The following is a 21,756-nucleotide window of genomic DNA, read 5'->3' as shown; positions in this document are numbered from 1 at the left end:
CATATCTTCGGATCGTAGAATAAGTGATCGTTTAAATGTAAGTATGCTGCGGGATGTCTGTATGTATTGGAATGTGTATATGTTTTGGATTTGTTTCTTTGTTTTTTAGATGGAACGCAAAAAAGCCTTGGAGGCCTTGCAAAAAGCCGACGGCAAATCTCCCGATGTCTTTAAGAAACCCCATCAAGTCTCGGCGAATAAGGAAAATATGAAAAGCATCATAAATAATGGTTTAGCTACGGAAAATTCTATGCGTAAGTTGTTGGCTATGCTAATATTTGAAAGCAAAATTGAATGTTTCTCGAAGTGCATGTTATAATTTGCGTTTTTATTAGAGATTCAGAGGCTTATGTTGAGTCGGATTTTTCCACACATTCCTCATTAACTATAAGGACTGCCTTCAGATCATCTATAAAGATTCCCTTCAATTACTTTATAAGAATGCTTTCCGATCATCTATAAATACACCTTGAGATTGCCTATATAGGACTGTCCTAAGCTTGTCTATAAATGTCCCCTTCAGTTCGTCTTAGAATACTCTCATTAACTAGTCTATAAATACTATCTTCAGGTCATCCATAAAGACTCTATAGAGATCGAATATAAAGAAACGTCTCTAAAGGAGTTCATCTCGCCTGTTAGACACCCTTTCAGCTTGTCTACAAAAAGACCTTTAGCTCGTCTAAAAGGCTTCTATCGGCTCGTTTAGAAAAAGTCTCTCTTCAGCTCGTTTACAAAGACTGGCTTCGGCTCATTTAATTCTACATTGATTTTTTTCTTGTATGATTCTTCTAAGTCATTCTAGCTATACTATTACAATTCCCAATAATATTCAATTTTTTTGTATAGAAAATCAGTAAAATATTTAAAATATATTTTAATTTTTGTGTTTGTTTTCATTAATGCATGTCTCATTTTATGCCCGCCATCATATTCACCACCCACAAAAAATAGCACTTGATCACACAGATTATGTACCATTTCGCCGTCCCAATACAATTAATATATCCGATCTTGTAACAGATGAAACAATACATTTAGAAACAACATCTTCGAATCCGCCATCAGCCTGTAAAGATGCCAAAATCTCATTTGAGCCAACCGAAATTACGGGACGTTCGACGCTGTACAAGAAAGAAATACGCAAACCACCAACCGCAACGGCATCCGCATCAGCGAAACAATTGAAAAATATATCCGTCGAAGAAATTTTAGCTTCTTCATTTGCTCCGAAGACACGTAACCTTTGTAAAACCTTGCAGGGTAATTGTGATACTTCGTTAAATGTTAGTGGTGGCAGCGGTGCAGAAATGGATGCAACAGCCAGTAAATTACATGGTATATCCATGGTATCTTCTTCGACAGTGTGTAGCTCTTTTGATCACTATCAAGACTCAAAAAGTCTACCACGTACCGCTGATATGTCAATGTCCAAGAAATCATTTTCACAATTATCATTTAATGGTGAGGGTGGTGGTGGTGGCATTGGTGGAACATCTTTTTCATTTAGTGCTGGTGCAGGCACCGCTAATGAAACTGGTTTCACCAATGAAGAATTTGCACCGGGAGAGCTAATGCAATCGAAATTGCTAATGGATGAAATATCATGGGCTCAAGAATATGCTGCCATACCGGCCAAGACATTGAGTGAAAAGGCCAAGGAAAAGGCGGCCATTGCAGAGGAGGCGGTATCAAATGGTTTTGATTCGCCGTCAGCATCAAAGTAAGTATCAAAATCACATGTGAAATATTACAAAATTACAAAAAAATAATTGTTTTTCATAGTTCCATAATTGCGGGTGATCCCAATTTTTCGGTGGGTAACTTTTTCCAAATGCGTTCAGAAAATATATGGGATATTGTTAAATCGAATAGTCCGGATAAATGTCGTACACCATTTGCCTTGGTCGATGAAGATGATAGCAATATGGTTAGCACCACAAATATAAATAGTGAATTATATTCTGTACCCGCCACTCCGATAATTGATAATAAAACGTACACTCGAGTCAATAGCCAATTGGAGGCGATAAATCATGAAAGTAAAGATTCCGGCAATGCATCCGAAAATTCTTACCTTCTAAGTATGTCAGCGATTGGTAGAGCTTTGGGTAAGGTTCACAATATTTTACGATATCCAAAAAAAATATAGAAAATTTTCAACTTTGTAGAAAATTTGGATGGCGCCTCAAGCACCAAAACCACAACAACAATAAATAAATCCAATACTTTAGATGTCACACCTAAAATTGATCAGAAAACATATACCAGAGTTTCGAGCATCATTAATTCAAAACATGAAAGTAAAGATTCGGGAAATGTTACAGATAATTCGTATTTGTTGAGCATGTCCGCCATTGATAGAGCATTGGGTAAGTTTAGACATATGTGTCTTTTACCTTATTTATACAATATTCCAATGAGCATTTTTAAACCGGTAACAAAGCACATTTTTAAAATCACAAAAATAAAAAAATTCTCTCTCGTTTTACTTATTTTATTTTTTTCTATTTTTGTTTCTCTAGAAAATTTAGATTCCAAAAATACCTCAACCACTGCCCTCACGGGTCAACTAATAATGCAAGCCAAGAAATCTCGTTCATGCATGAATCCCCAGAACGATAACAGTTCAACGACAATAGATGGTCCTCGTCCACGTAGTGCTCAATCATTGGATACCGCCGATATGAAAATGCTAAGTCGAGATATGGCCAATTTCATATTGGAGAATAAAGAAAATGTTGATCCCATCACGGGACGTGGTAGCAATGGTAGCCGTATTGATTTATCTGATACAGTTAGTTTTACCGAATCACTTTTGAATTCAAGTGATATGAAAAAATTAGAGCGTAGTCCAATGCAGCAACAAAAACAACAGCAGCAGTTGCAGAGATCACCGCTGAGTCCCATTGAAGTGGCATCGACCACCCCAAATATTTTCATAACTGAGGCGGCACCCGTTGACGATGGTGCCGAGGCGGATAATGATGAATGGCCGGGTACACCTAAACAAAATTTAAGTCGTCGTGTACGTCGTAAATCACCACGTGAACGTAGCCCAATGCGTCCGGCAGATGTTGCCGATTCTCCCAATGAAGATGATAATGCCCGTACCCCAGTGAACTCTCGTCCATCACGTTCTTATGTGGTGGATAAACGAGTCGTCGGTGTGGCCAATAAAGAACCCAAATCCTTATGTTCCACACGTTTGGATGGCGATCCGCGCAATGCTGCTGTGGATTGCGACTTTGGTATATCACCCAATCTGTCATCCAGTAAAGTGGGTACTAGTTTGGCTGTACGCAGTGCCAGTAATGCCCAATTATCGCCACGTAGCGTCAGCGAATTTCGTGTGGAGAGTTCACCACTTTCCTCAACAGCCTCCACTCGATATCAATATTCGCAAAGTTCTTCGCCCACACCCACCTTGGATACGACAAGTCATTCGGAAAGGCAACAACTTACACCAGGGATTGGAGGTGGTGGTAATGGTTTGGCCCGTAAGGCTGTCTCCTCACCGGTGGGCAGTGAAGCCTCCAGTACTTGCAGCTACAGTACACTACATTCCGCACGTTCCACGGTTTCAGCCACAAATATGCGCAGCATTTCTCGCTGTTCCAATTCCAGTGAATTCAGTCACCGTGATGGCAAACAGATACCACTTAAAGTCACCACCTTGGAGTTGTCGTGGGGTAGCATTAAATTGCGCAGTGATTCCCGCAAGTCGATGCAAATTAAAAATATTGTCAGCAAACGTTTGGTCATACGTATCGAGGTCAGTGGACCCGGTTTTCAAATTGTCAACTCGGAACGCAACAACACGATTACCATGCATTCGCAGGAGTGCCGGTCCATAAATATAAGTTTCTGTCCCACAGTTCGTGGTGTGGCAATTGGTAAACTATCATTCTATGCACCCACCTCCAATGGTTCGGGCCTGGGTCAATCATTCCTAGACGTGGCTCTATATGGTTACGGTGGTAATGCCAGTGTGATACCACAAAACATTCTAATGGGTCCGGTGGGTAGTCCATTTATTACAATGGGCGATCTGTGTGAATTGACACATCCCCTGGAGCGTACAGTTAGTTTCTACAACAAAGGACCCCTAATGGCATTTGCTGTTGTATCCATAGATTCATTGGGTCTTTTACTACCACGTCTATGCGACGCCTTTGAAATATATCCTCAAAAGGTGTTGATACCACCGCAACACACAGTGGATGTGCGTATCGTTTTCAAGCCACGTCGCGAAGAAATTAAGAAAATGCTAAAGAAAATGCGCAATGTTCTCACCCTGGCCAATATGCGTGTCATTTGTGGCGATGAGGCAAATCGCCAACGAATACGACGCCTGCTGAAACAAATGAGCGAAACAGATCGTGCCAAAATGTCTTCAAATGTTTTGGATATGCTGTGGACAGAATTCAATGATGAAGTGGAAATGAAGGAGCTGCAAAATATTCATGAAAATCCCAGTGTGGCCATGGATTTGGCATCCGGTTTTCGTATACATGAAATCCTACTAACACTCAACTATGATAATATGGATGAAACGGCGGAGGCATCATCTCTATTCTTACCCGAGGGGGATGAAACAGTGCTATTTCGTACAGTTGTATGTGCGGCCGATTCACCGACACCGCCACCCGCATCTAGCCTGGGAACGGTTAATGAAATGTATGAGGATGAAGATGGAGTTGGCAGTGAAACGTCGGAAGAACCTCGTGCCAAACAACAACACCATTTCATTGCATGGTCTGTTAAGCCGTCAATATTGGAAATCAATTTGAATCGTCGTTTCGATCGGACATCCTTATTTGTCCAGAATGGTTTTAAATCACGACAATATTTTGAAATCACATGCAATAGGAAACATTTATTTAAATTTACCCCCTCCGAGGGATATGTGGCTCCCGATAATGGTCAAACGGAGGTTGTCGTCAATCTTAGTGCCAATGCAAAAGAAGAGGATTTGCGAGGAGGGGATATTTTAGTAATGGTGAGTTAGTGTACATTTTTTGTTTAATTTTAGCGTAAGTATTTTTTTTATATTACACATGTGTCTATTCCCTAAAAAAATATTTTAAAAAATTTCACGCCTGTGTTTAGTTTTTTAAAAAATCCTTGCCTGCATTTAGTGTTTGAAAAATATAATTTTATAAAAACAACAAACTGGGATTCAGCCTGACTATTTTGCAAAAACAAAATACAAATGGTATCCCAAATAAACCGCCAACACTACTGAAGTTTGAAAAAATATTTTTAAAAATTTACACTTCAATCCCTGAATGTTTTAATTTTTTCTATTCTACGATTTACAATTTTTTTCTTTCTTTCAGGTCTATATGGAAAACGAACGCATTACAGTTCCCGTTAAATTCACTAACAATGACTATTAAAAAATATTGAATGTTTTAATTTTTTAGCATTTAAATTTTTTTATATATTGTTTAATGTTGAACTTATTATATTATATATTGCTTATATGATGGACCCCAGCAGCTTTGTTTGCTCATCCATTGATATATTTTTTTAAAAGCTGTAATTGGTTTTTAGTAAAGTAATGAATAAATAAAGAAAATAATAAATATCCATACTGCAAAGTTATTAGCAATTTTTCAATTTCAAGATACGAACTACTATCGTTTCATCTGAGCCATTCAGAGATTTTAAAATATAGATATTTTATTCCAATGGAATTCCCATTCCATGGCCCACATATAATAGGGGAGAGGGGTGCACCTTTGAACGTGGGGCACCTTTGAACAGCGCTCATAAAATCTTGGTGTAATATTTTTCCGACCCGCAACCACATTTTTGTATATGACAATCTTGTTCTCTATATGCGTAAACCACTTTGGCTTGCTTTTTCAGTTGTCGAAAAATTGTTCATGGGTTACCATGTTTTCTCAGTGTCATTGTAAACTTTTATTCATTTGGTTGTAAGGGCGCAGGAAGAATTCTGTGATAGTTTTCTTTCGTCAAACAAATATTTTGCATTCCAACAATCATTTCAAACATAACTAATGTAATTTCTTTCATATATATTTATTACAAAAAAAGTTATTTTAAATTTCCGTAAAATGCCATGGGTGGGGCACCTTTGAACATGCCCATTAAATTCGAGTAAAATGCGTAGTTTTTAACTTTTGGCTTCGATTTCTCAAAATTTCAAATGGGATAATAAGACTACGAAATTAACTGTATTTTTCACCATATTAATTTTTGTTTTTATGTCATATTATGTTTTAATAACTTTTGATCTAAATTTTTTAAATTTTGAACATTTTTTATATATTTTTTAATGAAGTAATGCATTTCTGATATGTATTAATAAAATAAATATATATTTAAACATAAACACTGTAAAAAACCATGTCGTTCAAAAATGTCAACCTCTGTTCAAAGCTGCCCCCCTGGGGGGGCAGTTTTGAACACTTTGAGTTCGTCCATTAAAACAGTAATAAAATATATTTATCAAGCTTACAGTATGTCATATGTATATTCATTTTGAAGGTTACATATGCACCTATTAGTTAAAATTTATAAGAAACTAAAAATTATAAAATAAAAAAATTTATAAGGCTTGAAAGCAAAAAGTGTTCAAAGGTGCCCCCCTCTCCCCTACTTCAAAAAAGAATTGAAAATCGAAAACTTTTTTTCGCCCAGAATCAAGATGTTTGATTGTAAATTTATTCTGTAGGCTTTTTTGTTTTTGTGTTATTTTTCAATGTAAAATACATCCGTGTATCAAATGGAATCAATTAGAAAATAATAAAATAATAATTTACTGTAGCTGTTGTTGTTGTAATAGCTTTATATTATTCTTGCTGTAGTTGTGTAATTTTTTGTTTATTGTTGTTGTTTAATAATATTTCCACGAGTCAATATTTTCTGGAATCTTTTGTATACTCTTACGTTCAATCAGTCCTGCCAAATGTTCCGAACGCATTGACAGCGAATCGATCTTTTCCACCAACTGTTGATAGGGACTGAGCGGCTGTGTACCCATAACAACATGTCCTAGCTTCGAATCAATTTTTGCATTTAGCCTGGCATTGCGAATCAAATTGACAATCCAACATTCAGCTTCGGCGGTTGTCATATTCAATTTGTCAGCCAACATACTGATCGTGATACACTGATGTATGCGACAGAATGTTTCGAAGATCATGAGACGAGCATCTTCAACGAATTCATTGAGGCAGGCAACAATGAAGAAATCATTTAGGATAACCGTTTGACATTCGTGCAATTTGAGACGAGCACCTTCAAAATCGAAATTGACATAAAGGCATTCCAAAAATTCGGTGATAGGATCACGATATGTGTAGGATTCTTGTTGGATGACCTTAATCAAATCCTTGAGGGCATTGCGACGAGTACGATTGATAATGACGGCGGTGGCCAAGTAACGCATAATGTGTGGGCACATCGTTTGAATGGCATTCAAATACAATGGTTTGTACAAAAACATATCAATAATTAAATCACGTCCCTTGGGGTGATTGAAGAAAACGAGCACGGACCAGTGGATGAGCCAGGTGCGTTGTTGCAAAGCTTGAACAGTGGTAAAGTTGGCATTGTCGATGTAATCACGTAGACGTGTCAAATCTTCCAAGGCGGTATTCCAATTCAAGGTTAAAATTTCGGCAGCCAATTTACCCCACAAAACATTCAAGTAGTTCTGGAAGGGAAGAAAGAATATTTTTGTTATAAATGGAAATGTAAATAGTTAGAATTAATGACACTTATAGTTTTTTTCATAGATGCACGGTTCTGAAATATTTTCCAAATATGCTGGTCTTACCCTATATTTTTTGTACCTCCTTTAGAATATTTTCTTAAGCTAATTTACAAAAAAAAAAACTTGATATTGTTCGCCTATATTCTGAAGACCTGCACGCCGTCATTGTGGGAGTGATAAGGAAGACTTCGACCACAAATAGCGATGCCTGATTCTTAGTAAATTCCCGGCACTTTCTATCTGTCTAGAACCCAGATTATGATTTAATCAAGAAACTGTATCGATCTGGAATTGTAATCATGATTACAGTTATATTTCTGGGATTTTGAAGGCCACACGACGGCATATATACAAAATCCCAAGAAAAAAATCTTTATAACTCTTAGACTGTATACATTTAATAATTTGCATGGGAAACAACTCCATGGTTTTTAATTTCATGTAAAAACCACACCTACGCCAGCACTCAGTAGAATTATCCCCATTTTATTTATTTGTGTTCAACAACCAAATTACAAAACTAAATTAAAATCGAACCCAATACAGATAATTTTCTAATCAAGATTATGGCATACCCCTAGCACCTCATCCTCATTCTTTCATTTGTACTCCATTCAAAATTTCAATATTTTCCTCAAAACCCCACTAAGCAATCAATCCTTACCTTATCATCCGGCGACATAACAATCAAGCAGAAATACAAATATGATGTGGATTCTTGATAATTACCACATTCATATAAATATTTTGCCAATTTGTAGGCACTTTCCAAATGTTCATCCTTGAAATTGTAATCCTTTTGCAAGGCATTCACAAAAGTCTTGGTATCCTTCATACTTTCACCATTCTTCAGGATATCTGTTGCCTTCATCAGGGGGGCTACTTCATTTTGTAGCTGCTTAAGGGTGGCCAATACTTCAGCTTTACGCTGTACCAATTCCTCGGGCATCTCCTGGCTCAGACCCAAACGTTTGCGTGTATCCATGGTGTAATCGATCATGTTGGTCTTATTTACCGTTTCCAAAATATATTCGAGCAGCTCTTTTTCATCGTAGATCTGTAAGTGATTTGAAAAAAAAAAATTAATATCAGCCATACATTTTTTGAAATCAACACCAGCAATTTAGTCATCTGCGGGCCGTGCCCAGCAGCATCGTCAAACAAAAACATTTCTGCACGGCTTTGCATTGCTGGTGTTTTTTCGCTGCTACTGCTGCCAGAAAGAAAACTAACCTCTTTGCCACACAGAAATTCCAACAGGGGAAAAGTCAAATGCCGATCCAAAAATTGACAATTAGTTCTGGTTAAATCAAACTCCGCCATTTCGTCTGCTAAAATTCAATACTTTCGAGCTGAAATCTTTTAATTTTCCACGATTTTATGGCAAAAAATAAGCGTGCTGTCTCGAATTGGCAAATAATTCGATCAAACGTCAAACGTGTAAAGGGAGAAAAATAAATCATTTATCGTTATCGATAGTCGCTGGAAAGGCGATTAATATGCAAATATCATGTTATCGTTTGGTTAAATGTCAAAGGAGACCGATTTTGCGATGTCATGTTATCGGCGTATAACGTACATATGTATTTTGCGTTCAGGTTTAAATCAGAAATAAGGAATAATTTTTGTTGTGAAATTTTTAAAATAAAATGGAACATAGAAAAAGAAATAAAAAACAAAGAAAGTGTTTTAAAAAACGCAGAATGTTTTTGTGTGATGACATTTTTACGTCGGTTTAAAATTTGCATATGTTTTTGGTTAAGATTTCTTAGAGAATCCGATGGTGGATTGGCGGTGGCGTTATAATACTCGCACAGTCGGGAGCCGGGCCAATACATAAAAGAAAAAAAAACAAGCGCGATATGATCGAAAAGATCCACTCGAATCGTAAAAAACGGTGCTTCAAAACGCATGATTATTTTCTGTGAAATATTTAACGAAATAACTCGAGGATTGATATTTAACGCCAATATTTTCGAAGAAAATCGTGATTGATCATGTACAACAACAACAAAGAAATAAATATTAAATGTGGACGAGCAGAATACCAAATGGTAAGTCGCTTAAAAATAGGCTTAAGTCATGTTCCAAGACCCAAGTTCTGGAAGCAAGGGAATATTTTAGATTTTTTTTACTTTAAGAAGCTCTTTAGGCCCAAATTACCACGATGTATGGTTGTTCATAATTCTTGGCATCTTTACATCTCGTATGTAAAGTTTAAAATGCACGGTCAAGGCCGTCCACCCAAAAATAACTTGTTTAATTAAAAAGATATGTTTGTTTTGTAACCGGTGTTTGGTCGTGGTTTTTGAAAAGATTAAATCCATTCCATAGAGGAATGGATTAAATCTTAGGCCGAACACACAAAATAGCTTTTTAGTTGAAAAAATACGATTAGTTTCAGTTCAACATTAAATACTCGGAAAACGCTACATGCGAACTTCATCGATAAAAATTATATTGTTGCAAACGGGTCAAGACCAGTTCACAAAATTTAAATTTTCCAAAAATTACCAAAAAACTTTTCTGCGAACCCTGATTGATTTTAAACATACTATACTGTTCTAAATTTTTATATATGTAATTTTGCAGAGACAAAAGAAAATTGAGATTTTTGTTATAAATAAATTTATTTCATTGTTTCGCGCAGCCGGTGCCGACACACAAATGCTACAGGAGAGAGATACACACAAACAGATGTCTTATACAACTAATGTAGATGTAGTAATTAATCATCACTTTCCAATGAGATATTGCTACCGAAACGTTGATACAACTGAGCTTTAAGTTCATTCATTTCAGATTTAATATCATTGGCCTTGGCTTCGATGGCGGCAATTTCTTTTAAGGTTTGCTCTTTAGTCTCTTGCAAAAGTTCCTGCAAAAGATAATTTTTATTAGAATATAAAATATAATATTAATATTTTGTGCAGATTTTAATGTCAGATTGAGAAGGAAGCCATTTTCAGATTTAACTGAAGTGTTTAACACTGGTTGGCCTTATTCCCTTGACCATATGCCATTGCATAGACATTATTGGTTTGTTCCCGTACTGAAAGAATCTTTGATTTTTTACTACGGTAACGAATTTTCGTTTATGTTATCAAAGAAAATAGAAAAATCTCGTAGATTCTTACAGTACAGGAACAGGCAATATATGTAGACGTAACCTTTCCAGTGGTAAATATTCATTCATATTTAGATATAAATTAAATGTTTTGTTTTCAATCGAAGAGAAAGGCTGCTGAACATTCACAAACCTAATATTTCCAACATTTTAAAATCTCCACAAATCACACAAATTATAAATATTTACCTGTGTTCTGGTCAATTTGTGTGACAGAAATACTTCGCCAAAAAGGAAAGGGATCTCTTCATCTTCATCGAATAATTCAATTTCCTCCAACGCCTCTTCGACACTTTTCAAATCGTTCTTTTTCATTTCCAATTCAACTTTCAGTTCATCCATGCGGGCATTGTGTTTGGCGAATTTATTGATTTTTTGTTGATCCTCAAATGAGATGTGGACATCATCGTGCTGCAAAGAACAAAATAATACAAATTATTAATTGTTTATATTCCATATATAGAGCATTCCATCAAACACAAAAAAAAAACATATGAGTAAGCACCCAATGACAGGAATGGACTTTTGATTGAGGTTAGACTTGGTAGTTGTATTATTTAGATACGTTGGAGCCACCGCATTGACAAACTTACATTCTGGAATACTTTATTTGGTGCATTAGCTACTTTTGCTGCCATTTTTGATTTATTTCAATCGATTCGCCTGTGATTATTTTTAATTTTTATGAACAGTTGTGCTGCTGCTGCCCCTCCTGTGACACTTAGTAAACTTAGTAAAACAATTAGGGTTCTATAAATCGTTTTAAGACTAATCGTTCATATGTTGTCAATTGTTGACTATAGTTTTGTACACACTATCGATGGCCGCTTTGCTTCAATATATGTACGTTGGTAGTTAAAAAATCATTTTTTGTAAAGGGCAATGAAAAAATGTGCACCTATGCTTAACCTACAAAAGAAATCTTAATTATATATAATAATAAAAACCCCAAAATACCGACAATTGGGGCTGACCTGATATGGGGGCTACCCGAAAAAAATGACCTGTATTTATAATTTTTAGTGGAGAAATTTGGTACCCAAAAATAACCCAATGTATCAAATTTCAGCGAATTCGGTTGAAAAACGCGCTCAAGAACCCCAACATATCGAAAATTGGGGCTGCCCTGATATGGGGCCACTCGAAAAAATTGACCTGTAATTATAATTTTTAGTGAAGAAATTTGGTACCCAATAAGAACCCATTGTACCAAATTTCAGCGAATTCGGTTTAAAACGCGCTTAAAAATACCCCCAAAATAACATAAATTGGGGGTACAGTTATATGGGGGCTACCAAAAAAAGTGGACCAATATTTATAATTTGTAGTGGAGACGTTTGGTACCCAAAAAGAACCCGATGTACCAAATTTCAGCGAATTCGGTTGAAAAACGCGCTCAAGAACACCAACATATCGAAAATTGGGCGGTACCCTTATAGAGAGATTTGAAACCTATTAAGAACACAAAATACTAAATTACAGTCAATTCGGTTGAAAAAACATTCTCACATATTTTTAAAAGAATTAATAATTGTGGGATATTTTAAAGAAAATCAAACACCACATATTTTATAAAGTATAAATGTGTATTTTTTATATTTATTTTATTTAACATGGTATATTTTAGATATTATATATATATATATATATATTTTTTTTTTTTCAATTTGCCATACCTTTCCGATTATGTTCAATTTTATTTAAACCTATTTTTTATTTATATTATATTTTATATATAAAAGAACAATGCGCGAACGAATCTAATTAATAATGCATACTGTTAACAGTTTATTCACAGTTTATAATTTGTAGTATTTGTATTTTTAACAATTTATTTAAACATAATAGCATTGCAAAAAAATAGACTATATTAAAAAAAAAACATTTAAACTTAAATTTAAATTTTCCCGTTGGCTAATTTTTAATTGCAAATTATATTTTCTGATTCTGGTAGCGATTTCTTTTTTATGCTAATTTTTAAATTAAAGCCCGATTTTAAATTAATTTGTAAAAAATTCGTTTGTTGTATTCCATGGTGGTGGTGGTAAGATTTCCTAGCTCAATTTCTGTTGTTGTTAAACATTTAATTCGTCCATCATTTTACGAAAATCATTTAACGAACCATATGTATCGAATTGTCCCGACTCAAAGCCACCCCGATCACCACGTGCATGACTGCCATGTGACATATTCGTTGTGGGCCGGGGTAGATTTAAAGGCACCGGTAATAATTCTGGCATTACCGAATGGTGGGTTATCAGAGCACGCAGTGATGAAAATTCCTTGGTGAAGCCCTAGAAAATTGAGAGATTCGTTATTGGTAAATAATATTTTTATTTAGTTGAATATACAAACAAATGTTAACCTTAATTTTATAACCATTGGCCGTTTTCAAAATCAAATAATGAGCTACTTTGGGCGCTGGGGGAGGTACACGTAGTGACAATGCAAAACAGCCGGGTTTTGTATTACTTTGCCTAACTAAAAACGAGCCAGGTGGCTGTTTCGATAACACCTCAAGGGATATTTCTCGCGGTATGCCTGCCTGAAACCAGGGGGCACCTTTTAATTCTTTCTGCTCGGCTGGACTTAAACCCTCAACGCGCAGTGTCCCACTGGGTGATATTATTTTTGGACTTGAGTTGGCTGTGAAAGAAAAGAAGAGGGTTTTTTTTTGAAAATTAAAAGATTAAAATTCTCATTTCCTCCTACCACTACAAGTTTTCCTCAGAAATGATTTTTGATAGCCAAATTCTGAATTCGATTCGGCAAAACATTGCGAACTTTTTAGATCGGTTAATGATTGGCGACACGAATCACCAAATCGTGTTGAGATAAATTTATCAGGATCACAAATTGCTTCATTTACATAGCCATCGGAAAAGGTTTGTGCGCTATACGAATTGAGAGACGGAGGTGTGCTATGGACCAGGGGCCGACTATCTTCGGTGGATCTTTTCAAGCCCATACCCATGGTGAGACGTTTTACCTGGAATGAAGGAATTAATATTAGATAACCAAACAAAATAATTTTTTTTTAAATATTTTTTTTAAATAACATTTTTTTAATATTTTTTTGTAGGCTTGGATTTTGTAAAAAAATATTTTTTGAAGGCCTAGATTTTTTAAAAATATTTTTTTAAAGGCGAGGATTCTTTAAAAGTATTTTTTTTGAAGGCGTGTTTTTTTAATATTTTTTTAAGCCGTGGATTTTTGTAAAAATATTTTTTGAAGGCCAAGATTTTTTAAAAATATTTGTTTTGAGGTTTGGATTTCTTAAAAGTATTTTTTTAAAAGGTGAATGTTTTAAAAATGTGTTTTGAAGGCGTGAATTTTTGAAACACTTTTTTAAGGCGTGGATTGTTTAAAAATATTTTTTTGAAGACGATTAAAAAAAAACATTTGAAGGCGTGGATTTAAAAAAAAATGTTTTTGAAGGCGTAGATTTTTTGAAAAAAAAAATGGAATGTGTGGATTTTTTGAAAAAAAAATTGAATGTGTGGATTTTTTTAAAAAAAAATTGAATGTGTGGATTTTTTAAAAAAAAATTGAATGTGTGGATTTTTTTCAAAAAATTGAATGTGTGGATTTTTTTTAAAAAATTGAATGTGTGGATTTTTTGAAAAAACAATTTTTTGAAGGCGTGGATTTTTTGAAAATAATTGAATGTGTGGATTTTTTGAAAAAAAAATTGAATGTGTGGATTTTTAAAAAAAAAAAAAAAAATTTTGAAGGATTTTTTGAAAAAAAAATTGTTTCATGGCCAGAGGAGTGTATTTTTAATGTTTTTACAAAACAAACCATAGGAGTGTTTTTTTGTTTTTTAAAAATATTTTCAACGCTAACAAGAGGCCCGAATTTTTTTTAAATTCCCTTTTTCAAGGCTAACCATAGGTCCTGATTTCTAAAAAATATTTTTTAAAGGTAACCATAGGCCCGAGTTTTTAAAAAGAAATTTTAAAGCTAACCATAGGTCCGAATTTTTTAAAAATATGTTCAAAGCTTTTCTCAAAGCTTACCGGAGACGTGGATTTTTAAAAAATATTTTGTTTTTTATGACAAGCTGGACTGTGTGTTTTGAACTTGTTTCTCTGTTTTTTAAGAATTTAAAAATCTATCCCCTCACGATTTGAAATCCAGCTAGCAAATCGATCAATTATCCATTGTTCTAAGTAGAATAATTAATTTCCCATCCCAGCCTTGGGACATGTGGGCCATGTATTGTCAAGTTTTTTCCCCCAGCCATTCATAGTTGAAATGAATAGCTCCAAAAACTGAAGGCACAAAACACTTTCACCCCAGATTACCTCTATATGTTATGCCGACATCTGATGGTCGGGGTGCATTGTTCTAACACTGCATGGCAATGTTTACAATAGAAAGTTGGCCTGTTGCAATGATGATGATGATGAGAATACAAAAGGAAACATTATACAAGTAGTTCCAACGTCCTGCCCTCCTGGCATCCTTCCTGAATGGTGGTAGATACAATAAAAACAATAGAAGTTGTTGTTTTGGTTTACGTCACCATCACTACCTGTCAAACACACACACACAGAGCAGAAGCAGCAGCCGTAGCAACATTCATTGTATACTTCAACTTCTCCGGAACATACATCTCGGTCAAAATGCCCAACAATTCCGCTGTTCAGTATACTCGTATTGCTTTCCGACACGAACACACACACACCCACAGTCATACACAGCAACAACAATAAAGTCGTCGAACTTTAGTGTAATTGTAAAGATTTATCCTTTTTTTGGTGGAAAGCGGATGAGATGAGAGAAGAAGGTAGTGGGTGTGTGGAGTGCAGGATTATGCATCCATCACACAAAAAGAAAACATTCCCCCCTATTTCATTTCATTTTTTAGTTTTATTTTTTTGCTGCTGTTGTTGTGCCGGATAACATATTCATGGAAGTTTTGTAATATTTAAAAAGAAATTACAATAAACTGTTGAAAAATAGTTGGTTCTCTTTTTTTTATGTTGTAGTTGTTGCTGTTGCTGTTTTTGCATATGTGGGGATATATAGTTAACTGGTTAAATGGTTCAGTCTTTTTTTTAGGTTGTGTTAGGGACAAACAAAATAAAGACACTTTTTTTGGGTGAGTGATAAATGGGGGATCTTTGTTTTGAATATTCAAAACATTGTTAAAGAATCATAAAATCATAAAAAAGGACATATTTCTTTAAAGGACCAATAGTGTCGTTTAAGGGGAATTTTATGCCAGTATAAGTGCGTATTTTTAGAAAATGTATTTCTTAAAAAAAAAACTTTTTAAAAATATTTCTTAAAGCCTTATGAAATTCGCAAATTTATTCAAAATATTTTTATACCCTACACAACTACGTTGTCAGGGTATTATAGCTTTGTGCAGCCCCAAGAGTTTGTAACGCAGCGAAATATTGGTCCTAGACCCACCTTTAAGTATACCGATCATATCTCGACCAGTTGAGTCGATCTAGACATGTGTGTCCGTCCGTCTGTCCAATATAATTTGTAAACACAATACAGGCCACAGTTATGGGCCAATCTTCAAGAAATTTTTCATGTAGAATGGGTTCTGTCCAATGATTTTCTGGTCGCTCCAGGGGTCGCAATTATGGCCCAAACAAATTTTACATGGAGAAGGGGATCAGACCAAAGTATTAGCATGTCTGTTTTGATAAAGATCGGTCAATATTTTGCGGGTCAAATGGACCCCTGTGTGAAATATTACAAATTGTGTATTCTATGGCGAATATATTTACTCCTGAAGAACATAGACACGAGAAGTTGATAGTATATCCAAGAGGCATGATTGATCTTTAAATTGATACCAATTATATAGTTGTATGTTATACGTAAATATTTAAAGGTGTCTATGTTCCATGATATTGTTTAACACTACTATTACCTCACTAGAGGGCGGAAATGACGCGCTGATCACTTTGAAATTTTACATAAAGTTCCGGTTATGGTCAATGACGATGCCTATAATTTTCGGTGATGTTGAGATGGTGCTTAGGGTGCAATAAACCGACATCTTTATTTTTGTCAAAAGGTAATCAAAGAGGATTTAAAAAAATGAAGGCTAATAAAAATTGGAATTAAAAAAACATTTTATTTGAAGGATATTCAAAGGGACATTATTTTTTAAGGTTAAAAAACGATTTTTTTTCTCATTTTCGGATTTATATTTGGCAAAGGTAATCAAAGAGGATTTAAAAAAAAAATTGAAGGCTAATAAAAATTGGAATTAAAAAAAATATTTTATTTGAAGGATATTCAAAGGGACATTATTTTTTAAGGCTAAAAAATAATTTTTTCTCATTATCGGATTTATATTTGGCTCAAATAAAATTAAATCATTGCAAAAAAAGAGATACGACATCATTATCCCTTTCGAATGCAACAAAATGCAATTGAATAAACAAAAAGAAAAACATCAACAACAAATTACTATGAACATCCGATTTTATGTGTTATGCCTTACAAAGGACACTCGCCCAATCCACAACTCCCTCACCCCACAGCTTTGAATTACACAATAGTAATGTTTCCTTTGATGTCGTTTACCTGTTGTGGACTTGGGGATAAATGTCTACCAGTAGATGGATGCAAACACCTACACCTACTAAACTGTCTTCACTGTTTCACACCGAAATACATACCTTTATACATATTTACAAAATGATGACAACATTGTAATAAAATGTTATAGACATACAAAACTATGCCAAGTTGTTCCTGGCATGTAAAAAGTTGCCTCAAGAAATGGAGCAGCAGTGGCAGCAAGCCTATTGACATACCCACCGATATAGTTGGGTAAATACATAGAGATGTATGTTAATAAGTGAGTGTTTCTTGTTTGTATGTATGTATGTTTTTCCTTGCACAGACTTACAATATTCTGCTGTAAAAAGGTGCAAAATATCATAGCATAGATTCGCGCATTTGCATTCCGTCGTTACATAGTTGTACAAAGGAGATTGATAGGAAATATATATCTATACTGATAAAAGAGTAAAGTGATTGACTGACTGAAACGGCTGAAGCTAGAATCTTGAAATTATGGGTGAGGGTCATTCTTGGTCCAAAGGTGACAGATAAGGCTGGGTTTTTGGAAATTCGTACTAAAACAGTACGAAAAGTACTAAAAAGTACTAAATGTCAACTCTTAAATTTGGCTTGGTGGTCGTTGATGTAGTGTAGGATAGATGTACCAAAGGGTTTTTGGAAATTCGAACTATAACTATCCGAAAAATACGAAAATCTACTAAATTTGGTACAATTCTGTAAACGGATAGCGCTAAAAACTTGAAGTTTGGAGTGTGAATTAAGGTTGAGAAGTAGGGTCCATTTAAGGAGATGGTTTTTAAAGCTTGTGTGTACGAAACGTACTACATGGTACTATATTTGGTACCAATTTATTTTGGAGGACGAAAAGTACTAAATCGTACTATAATTTGTACAATTTGGATTTGGATGAACAATGAAATTTGAAGTCAGGATCATTGTAGGCGTGTAGGATTGGGGTCAGGCTTCCGTTTAAGCAATTTATATATTAATGGGCACTAAATGGTACTAAATTTGGTACAATTTAAATTTTAGGCGAACCGATAGAGCTAGAATCATGAAATTTGGAGTCAGGATCACTGTTAAGGTGTAAGATCGAGAGCTAGAATCATGAAATTTGGAGTCAGGATCACTAGGTTATAAGATCGAGACATGTTGGAAGTTTTAAAAATGTGTACTAAATTTGGTACAATTTGAATTGTGGTTGAACCGATAGAGTTGGAATCCTGAATCTTGGATTTGGGATTACTGTGGAGGTGTAGGATTGGGGTATGTAGGAAGTTTTGGAAATCGGTACTACTGTGTACTATATTTGGTACAATGTGAATTGTGGGTGGACCGATCGATTTGGAATTCTGAAACTTGGATTTAGGATCAATGTGGGGATGTAGGATTGGGATATGTAGAAAGTTTTAAATGTTCGTACTACGGTGTACTAAATTTGTTACAATATGAATTGTGGGTGAACCGATACACAGTTGGAATCCTGAAATTTGGATTTAGGATCATTTTGGGGTGAATGTTTAAGTTAAGTAGGACGTTTTGGAAATTCGTACTACTGTGTTCTAAATTTCGTACAATGTTAATTGTGGTTGGACAGATAGAGTTGGAATCATGAAACATGTATTTGGGATCACTGTGCAGGTGTTGGAAGTTTTGGAAATTGATACTACTATGTACTAAATATGTTATAATTTGAATTGAGGGTGAACCGATAGAGCTGGGATCCTGAAACTTGGAACTAGGATCACTGTGGGAGTTTAGGTTTGGGGTAATTAGGAGGTTTTGGAAACTAGTACTACTGTGTACCAAATTTGGTACAATTTGAATTGTGGGTGGACCGATAGAATTGTAATCCTGAACCTTTGATTTAAATTGGAATTGGAAATTGGTACTACTGTACCAAATTTGGTACAATTTGAATTTTTGGTAAAAAGATAGAATTGGAATCTAGATTTAGGATAACTGTGGGGATGTGGGTTTGGTTTTAATATTGGAAATTCGTAATATTGTGTTCAAAATTTGGTACAATTTAAATTGTGGGTGAATCATAGAGTTGAAAATACTGAAATTTGAATTTGGAATCATTGTGAGGGTGTAGTATTTTGTTGGATGGTTGAGGTGGGTACTCTTGGAAATAATGTGTGCTAAATTTGGTACAATTTGAATTGTGGGTGAACCTGTAGAGCTCGAAAAATGAAATTTGGTACTAAAAGATACTCGAATTAAATTTATGGCCGATATTAATGTGTCGATAGTTTAGTTTTTCTGACATATGCAGTTTTCTGTGAAAATAATATGTTAATACATGTTTAAATGTATCCCACATTCGCTAACGAAGTAGCGGGCATATGCTAGTTGCCTATAAAGCACTTAGATATCTTTTTATAGTCTAGAGCGGACACTGAGGCACTTTGGTACATAGATCTTCTAAAATGTATTTCTGTACCTGATATCCTATGCTATTTAGAGGTCATACTGGTATTTAGAAGGCGTACTGGTCATTCTATGGCAGACGCAAATTACAGAAAACTTGTTATTCAGTCAATTTTCTAAAAAAAACACCTTACCAATGGCGGTTTATCCAACAAGCGCCGGCAATTGTTCATTTCCGTTACTGAATTATCCTCCTCGGAACTGGGTGACAATGGTACCTGATGCGGATGATGTTTGACAATGTTGGTGTCTTCATTGCAACTGCATAAGGAAACAACAAGAAGGGGAAAAGAAAACGTAAATATTGAATATTTTTGTTTAGCTATCCGAAAAGGATACGCTGTTAAATAAATATTTTATTACGCACTCACACACATGCAAATATACAACTATTTGCATATGTGTATGGTACACACGCATGTACACACTCAACATACCCTATGCTAATTTGTGGTAGAGCACGTCGTCCCAGGCTATTGGCCATGTGATGTGATGCCGCCGCCATATGTTGTTGTTGTTGCTGCTGCAGGGTATGGTGATGATACGAAGATATCGGATTATCATGATGATTATGGTGGTGATGGTGAGGAGGATGGTTTTCCATGCGTAATCGTATATCTTGCATGATGTTGGTCTTTTTACCGGCAATAACTTTGTTTTGTAGACTTCCGTCGGAACAAATCATTTGTAGTTGTTGGTGGTGGTGTTGTTGTTTTGTGGTTTATTTATTGGTGATATGTATAAAAATATGTTGACTTGCTGATATCAATTGAATTATCACGTTGTACATAATTTGTTTTGATTGTTTTTGTTAATGAATTTCAGCATTTCGTCGTTTTCAATTGTTTTCACTTTTTTCATAGTATATGAATATTGTTATTATATTTTTCAATTAAATTGTTTTGTGTTAAATTTATATTTGTTTTTTTATAAATCAATTAATTTTAGTTATGCATAATTTAAGTGAATCCCATGTTGATTAGCTGCAAAGAAAAATCAGATTTATTAGGGAGATGAAATGATTTGTTTTAAGTATTTTAAGTTTTTTCTTTATTTATAGGGTTAAATTTCGTAAATAGTCTGCTTGAATAATTTTAATTGTCGGAGGATTAATTTTTTTTTGTTGAACAAAAAAAAAAAAAAAAAAAAAATACAACAATTCATTCCCTTTCATTGTATGATTTATTATTAACCAACACCCAAGCCCTTAAATTTATCAATAATCAGGTCATCTGTCATCATAAAATATTTGACATATTTCTCATTTTGAAATTGTAAATTGTTATCTGGCTACTGATTAATTGTTTAATCAGGCAGTTCACAGATACACTCACACACACACGAACGCACAATCATCAATTCCAACAATAGAAGATTGCGATGGATAAATAATGCGTGAGTTCCGTCAGGCGGAAAAAGGGTCACTTATAAAGATACTCACGAACACACGCACTCACATATGTCAAATATGTGACATGTTATAAACAATAAAACCACTTCAATTGATTGGAAATCAACAACAAAAATAAATAAATAAATGACTTCACATTAATGATCTTTCAATGGGAAAGGGAAATAAGTGAAAATTGTACGGAGAGGGGAATTACCGCTGGGAGAGATGGTCTTAAAATTTAAGACTCAAATGGATAATTTTCAATGAACTAAAATCTAACGAGTTAAATTCGTGAGAGATATTTCGATAAATGAAATAAGTTATCATTGAGAAGCCCACTTGGTCTACCCTCACAGACTCAAACGGCTTAACACTAGTTTAGTAAAAACAATCCGATTTTTCTGAAATTTTTTCCAGAGGTATGTATTTTTAACCTAATTATGGGCATATATTTTTTTCTTGGGGGACGTATCCGGTTTCAATTCAATT

At 34.7% G+C, this 21,756-nt stretch overlaps 4 protein-coding genes across 4 annotated transcripts; 1 reads left to right on the top strand and 3 right to left on the bottom strand.

Moving 5' to 3' along the window:
* Positions 1-902: 902 nt before the first annotated feature.
* On the top strand, positions 903-5,402 carry LOC133333439 (dentin sialophosphoprotein). Its single transcript, XM_061541760.1, has 5 exons — positions 903-1,723; positions 1,786-2,111; positions 2,172-2,372; positions 2,526-5,002; positions 5,343-5,402. The coding sequence occupies exons 1-5, from the start codon at positions 903-905 to the stop codon at positions 5,400-5,402; spliced, it is 3,885 nt and encodes a 1,294-aa protein (XP_061397744.1).
* A 1,465-nt stretch (positions 5,403-6,867) lies between these two features.
* LOC133333432 (eukaryotic translation initiation factor 3 subunit E) lies at positions 6,868-9,207 on the bottom strand. Its single transcript, XM_061541751.1, has 3 exons — positions 8,984-9,207; positions 8,415-8,807; positions 6,868-7,690 (listed from the first exon to the last, which is right to left on the bottom strand). Exons 1-3 carry the CDS (start codon positions 9,071-9,073, stop codon positions 6,869-6,871), a joined length of 1,305 nt encoding a protein of 434 aa, XP_061397735.1. The 5' UTR covers positions 9,074-9,207; the 3' UTR covers position 6,868.
* A 1,267-nt stretch (positions 9,208-10,474) lies between these two features.
* LOC133333450 (probable prefoldin subunit 4) lies at positions 10,475-11,573 on the bottom strand. Its single transcript, XM_061541770.1, has 3 exons — positions 11,471-11,573; positions 11,067-11,288; positions 10,475-10,628 (listed from the first exon to the last, which is right to left on the bottom strand). Exons 1-3 carry the CDS (start codon positions 11,513-11,515, stop codon positions 10,479-10,481), a joined length of 417 nt encoding a protein of 138 aa, XP_061397754.1. The 5' UTR covers positions 11,516-11,573; the 3' UTR covers positions 10,475-10,478.
* Positions 11,574-12,952: 1,379 nt separating this feature from the next.
* Positions 12,953-20,145, bottom strand: LOC133333453 (EGFR adapter protein-like). The gene is made up of 4 exons (XM_061541773.1): positions 20,009-20,145; positions 13,590-13,866; positions 13,243-13,523; positions 12,953-13,171 (listed from the first exon to the last, which is right to left on the bottom strand). The coding sequence occupies exons 1-4, from the start codon at positions 20,045-20,047 to the stop codon at positions 12,953-12,955; spliced, it is 816 nt and encodes a 271-aa protein (XP_061397757.1). The 5' UTR covers positions 20,048-20,145.
* Between the last annotated feature and the right edge of the window lie 1,611 nt (positions 20,146-21,756).

This window comes from Musca vetustissima, unplaced genomic scaffold (assembly GCF_032173495.1).
Source record: "Musca vetustissima isolate MV318-11 ecotype Yass unplaced genomic scaffold, APGP_CSIRO_Mvet_v1 utg3767, whole genome shotgun sequence".
NCBI lineage: Eukaryota > Metazoa > Arthropoda > Insecta > Diptera > Muscidae > Musca > Musca vetustissima.
This window is presented reverse-complemented; position numbering and strand designations above follow the sequence as displayed.